General features: G+C 51.3%; 1 protein-coding gene across 5 annotated transcripts in view; it reads right to left on the bottom strand.

The window, feature by feature from the left end:
- The window catches only part of SMG7 (SMG7 nonsense mediated mRNA decay factor), a 121,734-nt gene extending 106,818 nt beyond the window's left edge, over nucleotides 1–14,916 (bottom strand). For all 5 annotated transcript variants that reach the window (XM_075320613.1, XM_075320614.1, XM_075320616.1 and 2 more), the window contains exon 1: nucleotides 14,726–14,916. In XM_075320613.1, coding sequence (XP_075176728.1) covers nucleotides 14,726–14,754 — 29 coding nt within the window. In that variant the 5' untranslated portion in view covers nucleotides 14,755–14,916. The remainder of the gene's footprint in view (nucleotides 1–14,725) is intronic.
- Between the last annotated feature and the right edge of the window lie 8,291 nt (nucleotides 14,917–23,207).

The raw sequence follows: 23,207 nt of genomic DNA, 5'->3' as shown, positions 1-23,207 counted from the left end.
CACCCGAGCATGGTAGTGCCCGCTCATCACTAGTTACCAGTACCGAGCACCCGAGCATGGTAGTGCCCGCTCATCACTAGTTACCAGTACTGAGCACCCGAGCATAGTAGTGGCCGCTCATCACTAGATACCAGTACCGAGCACCCGAGCATGGTAGTGCCCGCTCATCACTAGTTACCAGTACTGAGCACCCGAGCATGGTAGTGCCCGCTCATCACTAGTTACCAGTACTGAGCACCCGAGCATGGTAGTGCCCGCTCATCACTAGTTACCAGTACTGAGCACCCGAGCATGGTAGTGCCCGCTCATCACTAGTTACCAGTACTGAGCACCCGAGCATGGTAGTGCCCGCTCATCACTAGTTACCAGTACTGAGCCCCCGAGCATGGTAGTGCCCACTCATCACTAGTTACCAGTACCGAGCACCCGAGCATGGTAGTGCCCGCTCATCACTAGATACCAGTACTGAGCACCCGAGCATGGTAGTGCTCGCTCATCATTAGTTACCAGTACTGAGCACCCGAGCATGGTAGTGCCCGCTCATCACTAGTTACCAGTACTGAGCACCCGAGCATGGTAGTGCCCGCTCATCACTAGTTACCAGTACTGAGCACCCGAGCATGGTAGTGCCCGCTCATCACTAGTTACCAGTACTGAGCACCCGAGCATGGTAGTGCCCGCTCATCACTAGTTACCAGTACAGTGCACCTGAGCATGGTAGTGCCCACTCATCACTAGTTACCAGTACTGAGCACCCGAGCATGGTAGTGCCCGCTCATCACTAGTTACCAGTACTGAGCACCCGAGCATGGTAGTGCCCGCTCATCACTAGTTACCAGTACAGTGCACCTGAGCATGGTAGTGCCCGCTCATCACTAGTTACCAGTACTGAGCACCCGAGCATGGTAGTGCCCGCTCATCACTAGTTACCAGTACTGAGTACCTGAGCATGGTAGTGCCCGCTCATCACTAGTTACCAGTACTGAGTACCCGAGCATGGTAGTGCCCGCTCATCACTAGTTACCAGTACTGAGTACCCGAGCATGGTAGTGCCCGCCCATCACTAGTTACCAGTACTGAGTACTGAGATACTGTAGCGCTGTCCCAGTGACGTGAACACATCAATGTGGCAATACCAAGTAGAGAATGATCATGGACACCACCACGTGAACCCAGGACATGCTGCGGGGCCCGCCTGAGAGTCACGGACCCATCAAACAATGGACCGCAGCAGCAAATGTCAGACCCCAACCCTCCCTAGCAATCTGTCCCGAGTCCTGCCCATGTCCTTGTCCTGGAGAGCCTTTCCTGACCCAACGCCATTACACGAGCTCTTACAAGCGCCACTGCTTATTGGGAGTCACAGCGCTAGGATCCCTATACTGCTTGTGACTAAGGGCAAGCATCAGCAGATCACATAGTGTACCTAAGCTAAGGAATGGATCCTGTACAACAGGGGAGGACAATAAAAAGACTAAGGCTAGTTTCACACTTGCGTTGAACGGTATCCGTTGCATTGCGTTGTGTAACGGATGCAACGGATGCTGCAAAACAACGCAATTCGGATTATTTTTTTTTTCCAGTTTTACCAGCGGTAGACTAATGTGAACGATCAGCTGATCGCTCCCTGCAGCCGGCCGCCGGGTGATCAGCTGATCGCTCCCTGCAGCCGGCCGCCGGGTGATCAGCTGATCGCTCCCTGCAGCCGGCCGCCGGGTGATCAGCTGATCGCTCCCTGCAGCCGGCCGCCGGGTGATCAGCTGATCGCTCCCTGCAGCCGGCCGCCGGGTGATCAGCTGATCGCTCCCTGCAGCCGGCCGCCGGGTGATCAGCTGAACGTTCGGCCACCGCGAGCCAAAATAAAGTTTTGGGGTTTTTTTTAAAACAAAAAGAGCATGCGCAGTGGAATCCAGAGGATTCCGCTGCTCAAAACAACGTTACATGCTGCGTTCCTCCCGCTGGGCGGAAGCAACGGAGCGTCGCCCAGCGGAAGCAACGCAGGTCCTTTTGGTACAATCCGTCACCCATACAAGTCTATGGGAAACAGCGGAATCCGTTAACGGATTCCGCTGTTTTCCAAAAGGGCGGATTGTAACGGAAGGAAATAAATGCAAGTGTGAAAGTACCCTTATAATCTAGGAAGCAACCAGCATATACAGTGCCTTGCAAAATTATTCAGCCCCTTTGAATTTTTCAACCTTTTCCCACATTTCAGGCTTCAAAGATAAAATGTTAATGTTCTGGTGAAGAATCAACAAGTGACACAATTGTGAAGAGGAAGGAAATTTGTTTATTTTAAACTTTTCTAAAAAATAATAAAGCTGAAACTTGGTGCGTGCAATATTATTCATCCCCTGTAAGTGAATACTTTGTAGCGCCCCCTTTTGCTGCGATTACAGCTGCAGTCTCTTGGGGTATGTGTCTATCAGTTTTGCACATGGAGAGGCTGAAATTCTCGCCCATTCTTCCTTTGTAAACAGCTGGAGCTGAGTGAGGTTGGATGGAGGCGTTTGTGAACAGCAGTTTTCAGCTCTTTCCACAGGTTCTCGATTGGGTTCAGGTCTGGACTGTGACTTGGCCATTCTAAACACCTGGACACGTTTATTTGTGAACCATTCCATTGTAGATTTTGCTTTATGTTTGGGTCATTGTCTTGTTGGAAGACAAATCTCCGTCCCAGTCTCAGGTCTTTTGCAGACTCCAACAGGTTTTCTTCAAGAATGGTCCTGTATTTGGCTCCATCCATCTTCCCATCAATTTTAACCATCTTCCCTGTCTCCTGCTGAAGAAATGCAGGGCCAAACCATGATGTGGCCACCACCATGTCTGACAGTGGGGATGGTGTGTTCAGGGTGATGAGCTGTGTTTTTGCGCCAAACATATCCTTTGGCATTTTGCCCCAAAAAAAAAAAAATAGATTTTGGTTTCATCTGAGCAGAGCACCTTCTTCCACATGTTTGGTGTCTCTAGGTGGCTTGTAGCAACCTTTAAACAACACTTTTTATGGATATCTTTCAGAAATGGCTTTCTTCTTGCCAATCTTCCATAAAGGCCAGATTTGTGCAGTGTACGGCTGATTGTTGTGCTATGGACAGACTCTCCCACCTCAGCTGTAGATCTCTGCAGATCATCCAGAGGGATCATGGGCCTCTTGGCTGCACCTCTGATCAATCTTCTCCTTGTGTGAGATGACAGTTTGGATGGAGGCCGGGTCTTGGTAGATTTGCAGTTGTATGATGCTCCTATTTCAATATGGTCGCTTGCACAGTGTTTGAGATGTTTAAAGTTGTGGAAATCTTTTTGCAACCAAATCCGGCTTGAAACTTCTCCACAACAGTATCACGGACCTGCCTGTTGTGTTCCTTGGTCTTCATGATTCTCTCTGTGCTTTACACAGAACACAGACTATCACAGAGCAGGGGCATTATACGCAGGCTTCATTACACACAGGGGATTATATTTATCATTATCAGTCATTTAGGACAACATTGCATCATTCAGAGATCCTCAATCAACTTCTGGAGGGAGTTTCTGCACTGAAAGTAAAGGGGATGAATAATATTGCACGCCCCAATTTTCAGTTTATTTTTTACAAAAGTTTAAAATAAGCAATACATTTCCTTCATCTTCACAATTGTGTCACTTGTTGTAGATTCTTCACCAGAACATTAACATTTTATCTTTATGTTTGACGCCTGAAATGTGGGAAAAGGCTGAAAAATTCAAAGGGGGCTGAATACTTTTGCAAGGCCCTGTAAGTAACGCCCTGCACATTGTGGCTCTACAGATGGGGAGAACGTACAAGTCTGAGTATGAAATCTGCGGACTATAAATCTCTACGAGGTCTTGCACTTTCACAATGACTCGAGCTCCACATTATGAGGCGCAGCCGGAGAAAATGGTAAAATAAAAAAGAAACTACAGAAAGTGAGTGAAATGTTAGGCTATGTGCACACTAGAAAAAGGATTTTTCTTAAGAACATTTCTTGAGTGAAGGATTAGCGCACCTGCGTTTTTACCGCAATTTGGTGCGTTTTTACCGCTGGTTGCTCCCTGCGTTATGGTGCCATTATCTATGGTAACTAACGCAGTTCGCTGCAGAAAAGAAGCGACTGCTCATTCTTTGTTAAGGAAATCTACTGAAAGAATTTTCTTAAGGAAAAAACGCAGTGTGCGCACAGCTAATTTTTTTTGCCATAGGTTTGGCTGGGGAATGTCTGCAGGAAGGTTACAAGAATTTCTCAAGAAATTTCTGCAGCAAAAACGCAGGTAAAAAAAACGTAGTGTGTGAACACAGCTACAGTGTTTGTGGATCAGGTAACAGCAGCCAGTGAGGAGCTGCGCACTGGGTAATGGTCTGCTCCGGGCACATGGATGTAATACGGAGACAGCTTTCACCTGGTGACATCCAATCCTTGGCATTAGGGGTAAGGTGCACACAGGGGGACAAGTTGTGCAGCCAAAAACATGTGTCACTTGCAGTCACAAAACTATTTTAGGCTATGTGCGCACTAGAAGATGGACTTTTCTTAAGAAAAATCCACACCCTCTGGCAGAATACCGCACCCGCGGAAAAAACGCGGTAAAACTGCACCCGTGTGTTTGCCGCAGTTTTTCCGCAGGTTGGTCCCTGTGTTTTTTTACCATTATCTATGACAAAAACCGCAGGTACCTGCAGAAAAGAAGAAGTGACATCATGCACATTCTTTTTGCTGCAGACATTCTGCAGCAAAACCTGTGGTGGAAAGAAACGCAGTGCGCACACTATTTTCAATGCCCATCTACTTGTGGCGCTCTGCAGCGGAGGGAGCACGCGAGACGCACAGTGAAACGCCGCACACAGCCCGGTCACTCATGGAGACTGGAGCCGCCTCGATGATGTTGGGTCATCTGGAAGGTGACGTGACATCACCAGATCTCAGAGGTTGCGGAGCCCGGGGAGGGGGGGGGGGGGGGATTACTCGATGGGGCCGTGCGGACTGCAATAGCCCCGCTCACAGGCACGTTTTCCAACTCAAGGTATTCGAGAGAAGCCTGGTTTCTGAACGCTATATCGATGCGGCTAGTAAAGCTAATAAGCAGTGAACCGCCCCTTTAAGACAAAGCCTGCCAACAGAACATTCATGTCCCAGATGTCAGGACCACTTTTATAAGGGACCAGACACTTGCAATAAATGTATTTTTTACCTAGTGTAAAATAACACTGTTCTGAATCTGGAGTTTTCTTTCCTGCTGGTTTCTCTCCATTTCTAAAATATGGTCCCCCCTTCACGCTAGTCTTTATAGCCAACTGGGCGTGGTCCTCATGAAGGTGCATACAGAAGAGTTGAGGATCACAGATTTATAGTTGAGACATCCACATTTTGCTTTTCCAACATTGGCTGCTTCAGTTTTTATAGTGAAATTTTGCATTAACTCTATATTGTTATTAAGAATGATAAGATAAATCCCCCCCCTCAAAAAAAAATGCAGTCATTTCTGGAGTTGAAAATTAACTTAAACACAAAACACAGGGATCCAAGTAGAGATAGTGCCAAGACCGTCTCCAGGAGCTGTTCACACCAGTGCAGAGCTTGCTCAGGAATGGCAGCAGGCAGGGGTCGCAGCATCGGCACACAGGGAGATGAAGGCTTCTAAAGGATGGCCTGATGTCAAGAAGGACAGAAAAGAAGGGACTTCTCCAAGAAAAGCCATGAAGGACAGATGGACGTGCAGGGATTGGACTGCAGAGGACCGGAGTCATGCCACTTTCCCTGATGAAGCCCCCTTCACACTATTTTTATACATCCAGAAAAGTGACTACTGTAGAAGAAAAGGTCCCGCGTCACGCCAATAGCAAAGCCGCCGACAGTCACGCGTGAGGGATTCTCATTCATGAAGGGGCTCACTCACAGGTTTGTATAAGAACAGTGCCCTGAACAGAGAATGGCATCGAGCCACGATCCACGTCTCCAGACCATCCAGGAGCTTCGGGGATGAACAAGGAATCTTCCAGAAGGAATGATACATTTCTATGAGCCCATCACACTCTGGTCTGGAGATACGCGACAAGCCCATGCATTACGGACAACTCTCACACGGATGGTACGCACGCCTGTATGCGCCCAAATTGTGACCAAATCCAAGCATTGAGAAGGCAAGAGAGGGCTGTCCCTCAGGGTTTGGCCCACAGTCCCTCAGGGTTTGGCCCACAGTCCCTCAGGATTTGGCCCACAGTCCCTCAGGATTTGGCCCACAGTCCCTCAGGATTTGGCCCACAGTCCCTCAGGATTTGGCCCACAGTCCCTCAGGATTTGGCCCACAGTCCCTCAGGATTTGGCCCACAGTCCCTCAGGATTTGGCCCACAGTCCCTCAGGATTTGGCCCACAGTCCCTCAGGATTTGGCCCACAGTCCCTCAGGATTTGGCCCACAGTCCCTCAGGATTTGGCCCACAGTCCCTCAGGATTTGGCCCACAGTCCCTCAGGATTTGGCCCACAGTCCCTCAGGATTTGGCCCACAGTCCCTCAGGATTTGGCCCACAGTCCCTCAGGATTTGGCCCACAGTCCCTCAGGATTTGGCCCACAGTCCCTCAGGATTTGGCCCACAGTCCCTCAGGATTTGGCCCACAGTCCCTCAGGATTTGGCCCACAGTCCCTCAGGATTTGGCCCACAGTCCCTCAGGATTTGGCCCACAGTCCCTCAGGATTTGGCCCACAGTCCCTCAGGATTTGGCCCACAGTCCCTCAGGATTTGGCCCACAGTCCCTCAGGATTTGGCCCACAGTCCCTCAGGATTTGGCCCACAGTCCCTCAGGATTTGGCCCAGAGTTTGCCAGGGCGAATTGCAAGAATCTTGGGTAATAAAAAAGGTCAACATTATAAATATTGGGGACAATATGCTGGAATGTTGCCCTGCAGCGCAGTTTTTGAAGCTCTGCTTCAGTCACAGTACATATTGGCATTCATGGTTCTCTCAATGATCTGTAGCTCCCCACAGCTGGCAGAACTCATGCAGATCCAAACCAAGACCACTCCCCACCACTATGCTTGACTGTAGGCAGGACACACTTGTCTTTGTACTCCTCACTTGGTTGCCGCCACACACGATTGACTCAGTATGAGCCAAATAAGTTTATCTTTGTCTTGTCAGACCACAGGACATGATTCCAGCAATCCATGTCCTTTGTCTGCTTGTCTTAAGCAAACTGTTTGTGGGCTTTCTTATGCATCATCTTTAGAAGAGGCTTACTTCTGGGATGACAGCCATGCAGACCAATTTGATGCAGTGTTCGATGTCTGTTCTGAGCACCCCAGTAATGTCTGCAGCAAACCTGGCAGATCTCACACATCTATTAGGAAAAGATAACCTGTGTATATGATGCTGAGCACGTGCCCTCAACTTGCTTCTATGGAAGGCCATGGCAAGGCCTGTTCTGAGTGGAACCTGTCTAGTTATACCGCTGTATGGTCTTGGCCGCTGTACTGCCGATCAGTTCCAGGCTGTTGGCAATCTTCTTACAGCCTAGGCCATCTTTATGTAGAGCAACAATTCCCTTTTCCAGATCCTCAGAGAATTCTTGCACATGAGGAGCCATGTTGAGCTTCTAGTGACCAGCATGAGAGTGTGTGTGAGCGAGAACAGCAAATGTAACCCCCCTACCCCCCATTCACACCTGAGACCTTGTAACACTAATGAGTCACATGACTCCAGGGAGGGCAAATGGCTAATAAGACACAATTTGGCCATTTTCACTTAGGGGTGTACTCACTTTTGTTGCCAGCGGTTTAGACATTAATGACAGACAAGCAAAAGATCTTGTAATTACTGACTGTACTTTGCATATTCGTGACCAGAGAAGAATAGCTGAGAGCTGATTAGACACCAGCACGCCTTTACTAATCCAAGTTTGTCATTTTATTGCCAGAGTCAGTAGTAAGCAGAGAGACTTATCCTACAATAGTGATGAGCCGGCACTACCATGCTCGGGGGCTCAGTACTGGTAACTAGTGATGAGCGGGCACTACCATGCTCGGGTGCTCAGTACTGGTAACTAGTGATGAGCGGGCACTACCATGCTCGGGTGCTCGGTACTGGTAACTAGTGATGAGCCGGCACTATCATGCTCGGGGGCTCAGTACTGGTAACTAGTGATGAGCGGGCACTACCATGCTCGGGTGCTCAGTACTGGTAACTAGTGATGAGCGGGCACTACCATGCTCGGGTGCTCAGTACTGGTAACTAGTGATGAGCGGGCACTACCATGCTCGGGTGCTCGGTACTGGTAACTAGTGATGAGCGGGCACTACCATGCTCGGGTGCTCGGTACTGGTAACTAGTGATGAGCGGGCACTACCATGCTCGGGTGCTCAGTACTGGTAACTAGTGATGAGCGGGCACTACCATGCTCGGGTGCTCAGTACTGGTAACTAGTGATGAGCGGGCACTACCATGCTCGGGTGCTCAGTACTGGTAACTAGTGATGAGCGGGCACTACCATGCTCGGGTGCTCAGTACTGGTAACTAGTGATGAGCGGGCACTACCATGCTCGGGTGCTCAGTACTGGTAACTAGTGATGAGCGGACACTACCATGCTCGGGTGCTCGGTACTGGTAACTAGTGATGAGCGGGCACTACCATGCTCGGGTGCTCAGTACTGGTAACTAGTGATGAGCGGGCACTACCATGCTCGGGTGCTCAGTACTGGTAACTAGTGATGAGCGGGCACTACCATGCTCGGGTGCTCACTACTGGTAACTAGTGATGAGCGGGCACTACCATGCTCGGGTGCTCTGTACTGGTAACTAGTGATGAGCGGGCACTACCATGCTCGGGTGCTCAGTACTGGTAACTAGTGATGAGCGGGCACTACCATGCTCGGGTGCTCAGTACTGGTAACTAGTGATGAGCGGGCACTACCATGCTCGGGTGCTCAGTACTGGTAACTAGTGATGAGCGGGCACTACCTGCGTGCGTCTAGATCGTGAACAAAAAGTAAAAAAGGTAGATGCTAGAATGTATGGGCTCCTTCCAGGTATGACGTAACTTGTTAAGTGATGGGGGGGGGGGGGGGTGTTTCAAAATGCCGCCCGGTTTACAATTCTTTTTCTAAGTCCACGTGGGCATGGAGTTGTTTATAATAGAGGCGGGGTCTGGGGGTGAGACTCCTAGATGGGGGAGGAGAAGAATGAGCAGATCTCTGCGCCTGCGATGTGTCCTTCTCTGCTCAGCCTGAGCAACCTGCTTCATAATTCAGACAGCGCCTGTGATTAGCTGCAGGCAGACTATGTCACACAGGCTGGGGGCATGTCTGACTGCAACCAATCACAAAGGCCAGGCCGGCCGGTGGGCGGGGAAAGCAGTGCTCATACATATGCACTGATGAGTGGAGGCCGCGCAGGAGCAGCGTCACAGCCGCGCAGGAGCAGCGTCACAGCCGCGCAGGAGCAGCGTCACAGCCGCGCAGGAGCAGCGTCACAGCCGCGCAGGAGCCTTGTTAAGTATGAAGAGCTCGCTTCATTCTTATTTTCTTTATTTTGTTAATTTCTCGAGTGCTAGATCCGGATCAAACACCCGGAATCCCGAGCCCAGCAACTTTGAACCCGCACGGATCCGGACGTTTACAGTCCACGTCCGCCCATCTCTAGTCACGAGTGGAAAATAGAAATCCTTTTTTGCTTCCATATAAACAAAGTTTAATATCTGTATATAAAGAGTCCTGTAACTTCATTATACAGTTTGTGCCAATCTATCCCATGCCGACCGCGCAGGCCCCGTGCTGCAAGTCTCTATACCCGGAAGCGATCCAGCCTTTTCGCTATACAGCGCTGTGATCAAGTGTTTGAGCCCTTCCTGATTTCTTATTCTTTTGCATGGTTGTTACACTATTAAGAAGAAAAAAAAAATTTAACCCTACAGGGCCCTGTGTGAATAAGTAATTGCCTCCTTTAAAATATATATTAACTGTGGTTTATCACACATTTGGGAAGCGGCGTTCAAATTTCCTAGCCACAAGCAGGCCTGATTACTACCACACCTGTCCTCAATCAAGAAATTACTTAAATAGGACCTGCCTGACAAAGTGAAGGAGACTAAACTATCTTCAAACCTAGAAGTCATGCGGCGATCCAAAGAAATGCAGGAACAAAAATTGGATACAAAGTAATTGAGAGCTATAAGTCTGGAAAAAGTTAAACAGCCATTTCTAAAGCTTTGGGACTCCAGTGAACCACAGTGATAGCCATTATCCACAAATGGCAAAATATGAACAGTGATGAACCTTCCCAGGAGCAGCCGGACGGCCGAAATTACCCCAAGAGCACAGCGACGACTCAAAGAGGTCACAAAAGACCCCACAACAACATGCAAAGAACCGCAGGCCTCACTTGCCTCAGTTAAGGTCAGTGTTCATGACTCCACTATAAGAAAGAGACTGGGCAAAAAAATGGCCGGCATGGCAGAGCTCGAAGACGAAAACCACTGCTGAGCAAAGACAACACAAAGGCTCCTCTCAGTTATGCCTGAAAACATCTTTATGATCCCTGAGACTTTTGGGAGAATACTCAGAACTGACAAGAGAAAAGCTGTACTTTTTGGAAGGTGAATGTCCCACTACATCTGGCGTAGAAGTAACACCGCATGTCAGAAAAGGAACATCATACCCACAGTAAAATAAGGTGGTGGCAGTGTGATGGTCTGGGGCTGTTTTGCTGCTTCAGGACCTGGAAGATGATCTGGTAAATGGAACCATGAACTCTGCTGTGTACCAAAGGAGAAGGAGAAGGCCCGGCCATCTGATAGTGCCCTCAAGTTATGCAACAGGACAATGATCCAAAACTCACCTCTAGTCCACCTCTGAATGGCCTAACAAAAACTAAAGACTTTGGAGTGTCCTAGTCAAAATCCTGACCTTAATCCAATTGAGATGCTGTGGCCGGACATTAAAAAGGCAGTTCATGCTCAAACCCTCCAATGTGGCTGAAACAACAATTCTGCAATGATGAGTGGGACAAAATAACTTGAGCGTTGTACAAGACTCATTGCCAGTTATCACAAACGCTTGATTGCAGTTATTGCTGGAGCAGGTGAGCTGTATACCCTACTACACGAGCTGTATACACTACTACACGACCGAACGCCGGCGGGCCAGGGAGCTGTGTACACGCCGGCGGGCCAGGGAGCTGTGTACACGCCGGCGGGCCAGGGAGCTGTGTACACGCCGGCGGGCCAGGGAGCTGTGTACACGCCGGCGGGCCAGGGAGCTGTGTACACGCCGGCGGGCCAGGGAGCTGTGTACACGCCGGCGGGCCAGGGAGCTGTGTACACGCCGGCGGGCCAGGGAGCTGTGTACACGCCGGCGGGCCAGGGAGCTGTGTACACGCCGGCGGGCCAGGGAGCTGTGTACACGCCGGCGGGCCAGGGAGCTGTGTACACGCCGGCGGGCCAGGGAGCTGTGTACACGCCGGCGGGCCAGGGAGCTGTGTACACGCCGGCGGGGCAGGGAGCTGTGTACACGCCGGCGGGGCAGGGAGCTGTGTACACGCCGGCGGGGCAGGGAGCTGTGTACACGCCGGCGGGGCAGGGAGCTGTGTACACGCCGGCGGGGCAGGGAGATGTATACACGCCGGCGGGGCAGGGAGATGTATACTCGCCGGCGGGGCAGGGAGCTGTATACACGCCGGCGGGGCAGGGAGCTGTATACACGCCGGCGGGGCAGGGAGCTGTATACACGCCGGCGGGGCAGGGAGCTGTATACACGCCGGCGGGGCAGGGAGCTGTATACACGCCGGCGGGGCAGGGAGCTGTATACACGCCGGCGGGGCAGGGAGCTGTATACACGCCGGCGGGGCAGGGAGCTGTATACACGCCGGCGGGGCAGGGAGCTGTATACACGCCGGCGGGGCAGGGAGCTGTATACACGCCGGCGGGGCAGGGAGCTGGATATACATCCCTGTATACACGCCGGCGGGGCAGGGAGCTGTATACACGCCGGTGGGGCAGGGAGCTGTATACACCGGTGGGGCAGGGAGCTGTATACACCGGTGGGGCAGGGAGCTGTATACACGCCGGCGGGGCAGGGAGCTGTGTACACCGGTGGGGCAGGGAGCTGTATACACCGGTGGGGCAGGGAGCTGTATACACGCCGGTGGGGCAGGGAGCTGTGTACACGCCGGCGGGGCAGGGAGCTGTATACACGCCGGCGGGGCAGGGAGCTGTGTACACGCCGGCGGGGCAGGGAGCTGTATACACGCCGGCGGGGCAGGGAGCTGTATACACGCCGGCGGGGCAGGGAGCTCTATACACGCCGGCGGGGCAGGGAGCTGTATACACCGGCGGGGCAGGGAGCTGTGTACACCGGCGGGGCAGGGAGCTGTATACACCGGCGGGGCAGGGAGCTGTATACACGCCGGCGGGGCAGGGAGCTGTATACACGCCGGCGGGGCAGGGAGCTGGATATACATCCCTGTATACACGCCGGCGGGGCAGGGAGCTGGATATACATCCCTGTATACACGCCGGCGGGGCAGGGAGCTGGATATACATCCCTGTATACACGCCGGCGGGGCAGGGAGCTGGATATACATCCCTGTATACACGCCGGCGGGGCAGGGAGCTGGATATACATCCCTGTATACACGCCGGCGGGGCAGGGAGCTGGATATACATCCCTGTATACACGCCGGCGGGGCAGGGAGCTGGATATACATCCCTGTATACACGCCGGCGGGGCAGGGAGCTGTATACACGCCGGTGGGGCAGGGAGCTGTATACACCGGTGGGGCAGGGAGCTGTATACACGCCGGCGGGGCAGGGAGCTGTGTACACCGGTGGGGCAGGGAGCTGTATACACCGGTGGGGCAGGGAGCTGTATACACGCCGGTGGGGCAGGGAGCTGTGTACACGCCGGCGGGGCAGGGAGCTGTATACACGCCGGCGGGGCAGGGAGCTGTATACACGCCGGTGGGGCAGGGAGCTGTATACACCGGTGGGGCAGGGAGCTGTATACACGCCGGCGGGGCAGGGAGCTGTGTACACCGGTGGGGCAGGGAGCTGTATACACCGGTGGGGCAGGGAGCTGTATACACGCCGGTGGGGCAGGGAGCTGTGTACACGCCGGCGGGGCAGGGAGCTGTATACACGCCGGCGGGGCAGGGAGCTGTATACACGCCGGCGGGGCAGGGAGCTGTATACACGCCGGTGGGGCAGGGAGCTGTATACACCGGTGGGGCAGGGAGCTGTATACACGCCGGCGGGGCAGGGAGCTGTGTACACCGGTGGGGCAGGGAGCTGTATACACCGGTGGGGCAGGGAGCTGTATACACGCCGGTGGGGCAGGGAGCTGTGTACACGCCGGCGGGGCAGGGAGCTGTATACACGCCGGCGGGGCAGGGAGCTGTATACACGCCGGTGGGGCAGGGAGCTGTATACACCGGTGGGGCAGGGAGCTGTATACACGCCGGCGGGGCAGGGAGCTGTATACACGCCGGCGGGGCAGGGAGCTGTGTACACCGGTGGGGCAGGGAGCTGTATACACGCCGGTGGGGCAGGGAGCTGTGTACACGCCGGCGGGGCAGGGAGCTGTATACACGCCGGCGGGGCAGGGAGCTGTATACACGCCGGCGGGGCAGGGAGCTGTGTACACGCCGGCGGGGCAGGGAGCTGTATACACGCCGGCGGGGCAGGGAGCTCTATACACGCCGGCGGGGCAGGGAGCTGTATACACACCGGCGGGGCAGGGAGCTGTATACACCGGCGGGGCAGGGAGCTGTATACACGCCGGCGGGGCAGGGAGCTGTGTACACGCCGGCGGGGCAGGGAGCTGTGTACACGCCGGCGGGGCAGGGAGCTGTGTACACGCCGGCGGGGCAGGGAGCTGTGTACACGCCGGCGGGGCAGGGAGCTGTATACACGCCGGCGGGGCAGGGAGCTGTATACACGCCGGCGGGGCAGGGAGCTGTATACACGCCGGCGGGGCAGGGAGCTGTATACACGCCGGCGGGGCAGGGAGCTGTATACACGCCGGCGGGGCAGGGAGCTGTATATACCGGCGGGGCAGGGAGCTGTATACACCGGCGGGGCAGGGAGCTGTATACACCGGCGGGGCAGGGAGCTGTATACACCGGCGGGGCAGGGAGCTGTGTACACGCCGGCGGGGCAGGGAGCTGTATACACGCCGGCGGGGCAGGGAGCTGTATACACGCCGGCGGGGCAGGGAGCTGTGTACACGCCGGCGGGGCAGGGAGCTGTATACACGCCGGCGGGGCAGGGAGCTGTATACACGCCGGCGGGGCAGGGAGCTGTATACACGCCGGCGGGGCAGGGAGCTGTATACACGCCGGCGGGGCAGGGAGCTGTATATACCGGCGGGGCAGGGAGCTGTATACACCGGCGGGGCAGGGAGCTGTATACACGCCGGCGGGGCAGGGAGCTGTATACACCGGCGGGGCAGGGAGCTGTATACACCGGCGGGGCAGGGAGCTGTATACGCCGGCGGGGCAGGGAGCTGTATACACCGGTGGGGCAGGGAGCTGTATACACCGGTGGGGCAGGGAGCTGTATACACCGGTGGGGCAGGGAGCTGTATACACCGGTGGGGCAGGGAGCTGGATATACATCCCTGTATACACGGTGCATGGTGAGCAGCACACGGTTATACACAGTGGCCAGCACACAGGGCTCCATTCCTCCGGCCTCCCTTACATTATTGTCGCGATATGACACGTGACACAGGTTGTGTCCCTCACCGGAGATACTGCGCACACGGCAGGCTCATCCTCCACCGGGGCTTTCTTCTGCGGTCTCCCCACACAGGGTCAATATCGAGGCGGCCGTGAGTCAGCCATCTTTTCCGGGCCCCCCTCGCCGCCTGTGAGGTCGGGGCCCCGGGCCTGCTATCCCCCCTGTCCCCCTGACAACCAACCCCCCGGAGAGTCCCACTGAACGCTTTCCCCTCCGGAAACAGCTATCTAAGTAGCACTTCCGGTCGGTGCGACTTCTATATCCCTCCGGCTGAAGCTTCCAAGTGCACAGTGTACTCACGCCCACCAACCGCTAGTGCGCATGCGCGAAGAGCTAATTCATGGTAGTGACGTCACGCAATGGTAGGCTGTGATTGAGAGAGAACTTGAGGACTCGGTTGCTATAGTAACAAGTTTCCTGCTGCTGAGCGGTCTCCTAGGTAACAGAGTGCGGCGGCCCCAGACCTAATGCGTCAGCAGCTGCCCCAGGCCCCAGTCCACAGCGCGCGCTGCTGACACCGCGGCTGCGCACAACCCACAACCTATGTAACCCCGCCTATAACATGGAAGGATATCATATCACAGGGGTAATGCACACAGTGATGTCACAGTACAGGGATAATGCACACAGTGATGTCACAGTACAGGGGTAATACACACAGTGATGTCACAGTACAGGGATAATACACACAGTGATGTCACAGTACAGGGATAATACACACAGTGATGTCACAGTACAGGGGTAATGCACACAGTGATGTCACAGTACAGGGATAATGCACACAGTGATGTCACAGTACAGGGGTAATACACACAGTGATGTCACAGTACAGGGATAATACACACAGTGATGTCACAGTACAGGGGTAATGCACACAGTGATGTCACAGTACAGGGGATAATACACACAGTGATGTCACAGTACAGGGATAATACACACAGTGATGTCACAGTACAGGGGTAATACACACAGTGATGTCACAGTACAGGGGTAATGCACACAGTGATGTCACAGTACAGGGATAATGCACACAGTGATGTCACAGTACAGGGATAATGCACACAGTGATGTCACAGTACAGGGATAATACACACAGGGATGTCACAGTACAGGGATAATGCACACAGTGATGTCACAGTACAGGGATAATGCACACAGTGATGTCACAGTACAGGGATAATGCACACAGTGATGTCACAGTACAGGGGTAATGCACACAGTGATGTCACAGTACAGGGATAATACACACAGTGATGTCACAGTACAGGGATAATACACACAGTGATGTCACAGTACAGGGATAATGCACACAGTGATGTCACAGTACAGGATAATACACACAGTGATGTCACAGTACAGGGATAATACACACAGTGATGTCACAGTACAGGGATAATACACACAGTGATGTCACAGTACAGGGATAATACACACAGTGATGTCACAGTACAGGGATAATACACACAGTGATGTCACAGTACAGGATAATACACACAGTGATGTCACAGTACAGGGATAATACACACAGTGATGTCACAGTACAGGGATAATACACACAGTGATGTCACAGTACAGGGATAATACACACAGTGATGTCACAGTACAGGGATAATACACACAGTGATGTCACAGTACAGGGATAATGCACACAGTGATGTCACAGTACAGGAATAATACACACAGTGATGTCACAGTACAGGGATAATACACACAGTGATGTCACAGTACAGGGGTAATGCACACAGTGATGTCACAGTACAGGGATAATACACACAGTGATGTCACAGTACAGGGATAATACACACAGTGATGTCACAGTACAGGGATAATACACACAGTGATGTCACAGTACAGGGGTAATACACACAGTGATGTCACAGTACAGGGATAATACACACAGTGATGTCACAGTACAGGGATAATACACACAGTGATGTCACAGTACAGGGATAATACACACAGTGATGTCACAGTACAGGGATAATGCACACAGTGATGTCACAGTACAGGGATAATACACACAGTGATGTCACAGTACAGTGATAATACACACAGTGATGTCACAGTACAGGGATAATGCACACAGTGATGTCACAGTACAGGGGTAATGCACACAGTGATGTCACAGTACAGGGATAATACACACAGTGATGTCACAGTACAGGGATAATACACACAGTGATGTCACAGTACAGGGATAATACACACAGTGATGTCACAGTACAGGGGTAATACAGACAGTGATGTCACAGTACAGGGATAATACACACAGTGATGTCACAGTACAGGGATAATGCACACAGTGATGTCACAGTACAGGGGTAATGCACACAGCGATGTCACAGTACAGGGATAATGCACACAGTGATGTCACAGTACAGGGATAATACACACAGTGATGTCACAGTACAGGGGTAATGCACACAGTGATGTCACAGTACAGGATAATACACACAGTGATGTCACAGTACAGGGATAATGCACACAGTGATGTCACAGTACAGGATAATACACACAGTGATGTCACAGTACAGGGGTAATACAGACAGTGATGTCACAGTACAGGGATAATACGCACAGTGATGTCACAGTACAGGGATAATGCACACAGTGATGTCACAGTACAGGGATAATACACACAGTGATGTCACAGTACAGGGATAATGCACACAGTGATGTCACAGTACAGGGATAATGCACACAGTGATGTCACAGTACAGGGATAATGCACACAGTGATGTCACAGTACAGGGATAATGCACACAGTGATGTCACAGTACAGGGATAATGCACACAGTGATGTCAGTACAGGGATAATACACACAGTGATGTCACAGTACAGGGGTAATACACACAGTGATGTCACAGTACAGGGATAATGCACACAGTGATGTCACAGTACAGGGGTAATACACACAGTGATGTCACAGTACAGGGGTAATACAGACAGTGATGTCACAGTACAGGGATAATGCACACAGTGATGTCACAGTACAGGGATAATACATACAGTGATGTCACAGTACAGGGATAATACACCCAGTGATGTCACAGTACAGGGGTAATGCACACAGTGATGTCACAGTACAGGGATAATACACACAGTGATGTCACAGTACAGGGATAATACACACAGTGATGTCACAGTACAGGGATAATACACACAGTGATGTCACAGTACAGGGGTAATACACACAGTGATGTCACAGTACAGGGGTAATACACACAGTGATGTCACAGTACAGGGATAATACACACAGTGATGTCACAGTACAGGGATAATACACACAGTGATGTCACAGTACAGGGATAATGCACACAGTGATGTCACAGTACAGGGATAATACACACAGTGATGTCACAGTACAGGGATAATACACACAGTGATGTCACAGTACAGGGATAATACACACAGTGATGTCACAGTACAGGGATAATACACACAGTGATGTCACAGTACAGGGATAATACACACTGTGATGTCACAGTACAGGGATAATACACACAGTGATGTCACAGTACAGGCATAATACACACAGTGATGTCACAGTACAGGGGTAATGCACACAGTGATGTCACAGTACAGGGGTAATACACACAGTGATGTCACAGTACAGGGGTAATGGACGCAGTGATGTCACAGTACAGGGATAATACACACAGTGATGTCACAGTACAGGGATAATACACACAGTGATGTCACAGTACAGGGGTAATGCACACAGTGATGTCACAGTACAGGAGTAATACACACAGTGATGTCACAGTACAGGGGTAATACACACAGTGATGTCACAGTACAGGGATAATACACACAGTGATGTCACAGTACAGGGATAATACACACAGTGATGTCACAGTACAGGGGATAATGCACACAGTGATGTCACAGTACAGGGATAATGCACACAGTGATGTCACAGTATAGGGATAATACACACAGTGATGTCACAGTACAGGGATAATGCACACAGTGATGTCACAGTACAGGGATAATACACACAGTGATGTCACAGTACAGGGATAATATACACAGTGATGTCACAGTACAGGGATAATACACACAGTGATGTCACAGTACAGGGATAATACACACAGTGATGTCACAGTACAGGGATAATACACACAGTGATGTCACAGTACAGGGATAATACACACAGTGATGTCACAGTACAGGGATAATACACACAGTGATGTCACAGTACAGGGATAATGCACACAGTGATGTCACAGTACAGGGATAATGCACACAGTGATGTCACAGTACAGGGATAATGCACACAGTGATGTCACAGTACAGGGATAATGCACACAGTGATGTCACAGTACAGGGATAATGCACACAGTGATGTCACAGTACAGGGGTAATGCACACAGTGATGTCACAGTACAGGTGTAATGCACACAGTGATGTCACAGTACAGGGAGAATGCACACAGTGATGTCACAGTACAGGGAGAATGCACATAGTGATGTCACAGTACAGGGAGAATGCACACAGTGATGTCACAGTACAGGGAGAATGCACACAGTGATGTCACAGTACAGGGAGAATGCACATAGTGATGTCACAGTACAGGGAGAATGCACATAGTGATGTCATACATTCACAATGAGTGCACACCACTAAATAGAATTACTTATAGAGGAAAGAGTGCGACTGTATACAAATAATTTTACCTTCATTTATAAACAGTTTAAGATACTTATATTATAATAATTCCTATCCTTTACCAAGGATTTCCATAAGGAATGGGACAGGGTTAAACCGAGGTCCCCAAATGTTAGCTCGGTTTATGGGGTATAATTAACCCATTTGAGGAGCGACAGTATGATGATTTTCGGGCAGATTTGATTTATGTCCATTGATTTGGTTATAAACTCCACCTTATTGTATCGATGTTAATAAGGATATGTGAGGGGTGCCACTATGTATGCATAAATTAGTGCATTCATCCTCTATGCCCAGGAAAATAGAATTATCAAAAATATCTGCCCTAATTCTAGAGTCATTTAGAACAATTGATTTTAGTATTAGAAACTCCACCTTGTTGTGTTGATTTTATAAGGAGGTAATTATTGAAATCACGGGGCCGTGGACTCAGAAGAATATCATTAGAAAAAGCCTCCTCTGTGATGGGAAGAACAGGAGCTGATCGCTAATACTGGCAGCAGTGTATCCCCGCACTGGTATATTGCAAGATTTGTTACTGATGCTTGTGATTATATTATATTTCTAGCTGTAGCCCCCGGCATTGCCCGGGATAGTAACTGTGTCTCTGTTTCTCTCCCAGTCTCTTTCCCCATCTGTCTCTTTCCCCGTCTGTCTCTTTCCCTGTGTCTGTCTCTTTCCCTGTGTCTGTCTCTTTCCCTGTGTCTGTCTCTTTCCCTGTGTCTGTCTCTTTCCCTGTGTCTGTCTCTTTCCCTGTGTCTGTCTGTCTGTGTCTGTCTGTTTCTTTCTCTGTCTGTTTCTTTCCCTGGCTGCATTGTGACACGCCAACATTCCTCTGAAGTTCTGGCTACATTGTGGTTCCCAGCTCCATTCACCTTAATGGAGGAAGGTTTTTTGGCGAGTAACTGTAAAGCGAGGGGTTAAAATTTCCCCTCAAAACATAGTCTATGACGTTCCCTGAGTCAAATGGGGTGTCTGTGCAAAATTTCGTGATTGTACATGCGACAGTAGGAATTCCTTTAGCGGACATGTATACATACATACATACATACATACATACATACATACATACATACACTCAGCTTTATATAATAGATAGTCTGGCTTCTCCTAGGCTAGAAGATATATCTGGTAGTCCCAGACCAAACAGGGAGAGGCAGCACAGCATCATACAGTGGGGTTTGTAGAGGCATTATACAGTGAAGACACATCTTGTGGTGGGGGTTGTGGAGGCACTATATATTGTGTGGGCGTCATACAGTGGGGGGCTGTGGAAGCATCAACTAGTGTGGGAGCGTCTTGCAGTGGGGGTTGTGGAGGCATCATACATTGAGGGCCTGTGGAGGTATACTGTGTAGGTGGTTGTATGAGCAACTTACTGTGTGAGGGGCTGTGGGCACATCATACTGTAGTGAGGTCAGTGGGAATCATAATGTGTTGAGGTTCACTGTGGAGGTATCATACTGTGTGGGGATCATACTGTGTGGGGGGCTGTGGAGGTATCATACTGTGTGGGGGGGCTGTGGGGGTATCATACTGTGTGAGGATCATACTGTGTGGGGATCATACTGTGTGGGGGGGCTGTGGGGGTATCATACTGTGTGAGGATCATACTGTGGAGGTATCATACTGTGTGGGGATCATACTGTGTGGGGATCATACTGTGTGAGGGGTTGTGGAGGTATCATACTGTGTGGGCGGCTGTGGAGGTATCATACTGTGTGGGCATCATACTGTGTGGGGGTATCATACTGTGTGGGCATCATACTGTGTGGGGGGTTGTGGAGGTTTCATACTGTGGGGATCATACTGTGTGGGCGGCTGTGGAGGTATCATACTGTGTGGGCATCATACTGTGTGGGGGGTTGTGGAGGTTTCATACTGTGGGGATTATACTGTGTGGGCGGCTGTGGAGGTATCATACTGTGTGGGCATCATACTGTGTGGGGGGTTGTGGAGGTATCATACTGTGTGGGGATCATACTGTGTGTGGGGCTATGGAGGTTTCATACTGTGGGGATCATACTGTGTGAGGGGCTGTGGAGGTATCATATTGTGTGGGATCATACTGTGGAGGGGGGGCTGTGGAGGTATCATACTGTGTGGGGGCTGGGGAGGTATACTGTGTGGGGATCATACTGTGTGGGGATCACACTGTGTGGGGGCTGGGGAGGTATCATACTGTGTGTGGGGCTGTGGAGGTTTCATACTGTGGGGATCATACTGTGTGAAGGGCTGTGGAGGTATCATACTGTGTGGGGATCGTACTGTGGGGGGGGCTGTGGAGGTATCATATTGTGTGGGGATCATACTGTGTGAGGGGCTGTGGAGGTATCATACTGTGTGGGCATCATACTGTGTGGGGGGCTGTGGAGGTATCATACTGTGTGAAGGGCTGTGGAGGTATCATACTGTGTGGGGATCATACTGTGTGAGGGGCTGTGGAGGTATCATATTGTGTGGGGACCATACTGTGGAGGGGGGGCTGTGGAGGTATCATACTGTGTGGGGGCTGTGGAGGTATCATACTGTGTGAAGGGCTGTGGAGGTATCATACTGTGTGGGGATCATACTGTGTGGGGGCTGGGGAGGTATCATACTGTGTGTGGGGCTGTGGAGGTTTCATACTGTGGGGATCATACTGTGTGAAGGGCTGTGGAGGTATCATACTGTGTGGGGATCGTACTGTGGGGGCGGCTGTGGAGGTATCATACTGTGTGAGGGGCTGTGGAGGTATCATATTGTGTGGGGACTATACTGTGGAGGGGGGGCTGTGGAGGTATCATACTGTGTGGGGGCTGGGGAGGTATCATACTGTGTGGGGGCTGGGGAGGTATCATACTGTGTGGGGGCTGGGGAGGTATCATACTGTGTGGGGGCTGGGGAGGTATCATACTCCCGTTTAATCCGCTATCTGTCAGATAACTCTCTCCTTGACCTTCTACAATCCGGTTTCCGCTGCTTACATTCTACTGAAACTGCTCTTACTAAAGTCTCTAATGATTTACTAACAGCTAAATCTAATGGTCACTACTCCCTGCTGATCCTCCTGGATCTCTCTGCTGCATTCGATACTGTGGATCACCAGCTCCTCCTCACTATTCTCCGCTCTATTGGGCTCAAGGACACCATTCTTTCTTGGTTCTCCTCTTACCTCTCTGACCGCTCATTCACTGTATCCTTTGCCGGATCCTCTTCCTCTCCTCTTCCCCACACGGTCGGGGTTCCTCAGGGTTCAGTCCTAGGCCCCCTCCTGTTCTCTCTATACACAGCCCCTATTGGACAAACGATCAGCAAATTTGGTTTCCAGTACCATCTCTATGCTGATGACACCCAACTGTACACATCTTCTCCTGAGGCTAAGTTCACATTTCCGTTGTTTTGCATCAGTCACAATCCGTAGCCTTGAGGAAATACGGTATCCTGCAAAATATTTTACAGGAATCCTGTTTTTCCCCATAGGCTTCTATTAGTGACGGATTGTGACTGATGATGCTGCGTTGCATACGCTGCGTCACGGTCAGTCGTTTTTTAAATGACCGCCGGGCGGAAGCAACGCAGCCTGTAACGTTTTTTGAGCAGCGCTCTCTGGCTCCCCGACCCCGTAACCAGGATAAACATCGGGTAACCAAGCAATGCGCTTTGGTTATAGTTACCCGATATTTATAGTGGTTACGGGTGCAGGGAGCCCGCGCTAAGCGGTGTATGCTGGTAACCAAGATAAATATCGGTAACCAAGCAAAAAGTGCTTTGCTTTTAGTTACCCGATATTTACCCTGGATACAGTGTGCAAGGAGGCCGACACTTCACCACTC

The sequence above is a fragment of the Anomaloglossus baeobatrachus genome, chromosome 8, assembly GCF_048569485.1.
Source record: "Anomaloglossus baeobatrachus isolate aAnoBae1 chromosome 8, aAnoBae1.hap1, whole genome shotgun sequence".
In the NCBI taxonomy this organism is placed as follows: domain Eukaryota; kingdom Metazoa; phylum Chordata; class Amphibia; order Anura; family Aromobatidae; genus Anomaloglossus; species Anomaloglossus baeobatrachus.
This window is presented reverse-complemented; position numbering and strand designations above follow the sequence as displayed.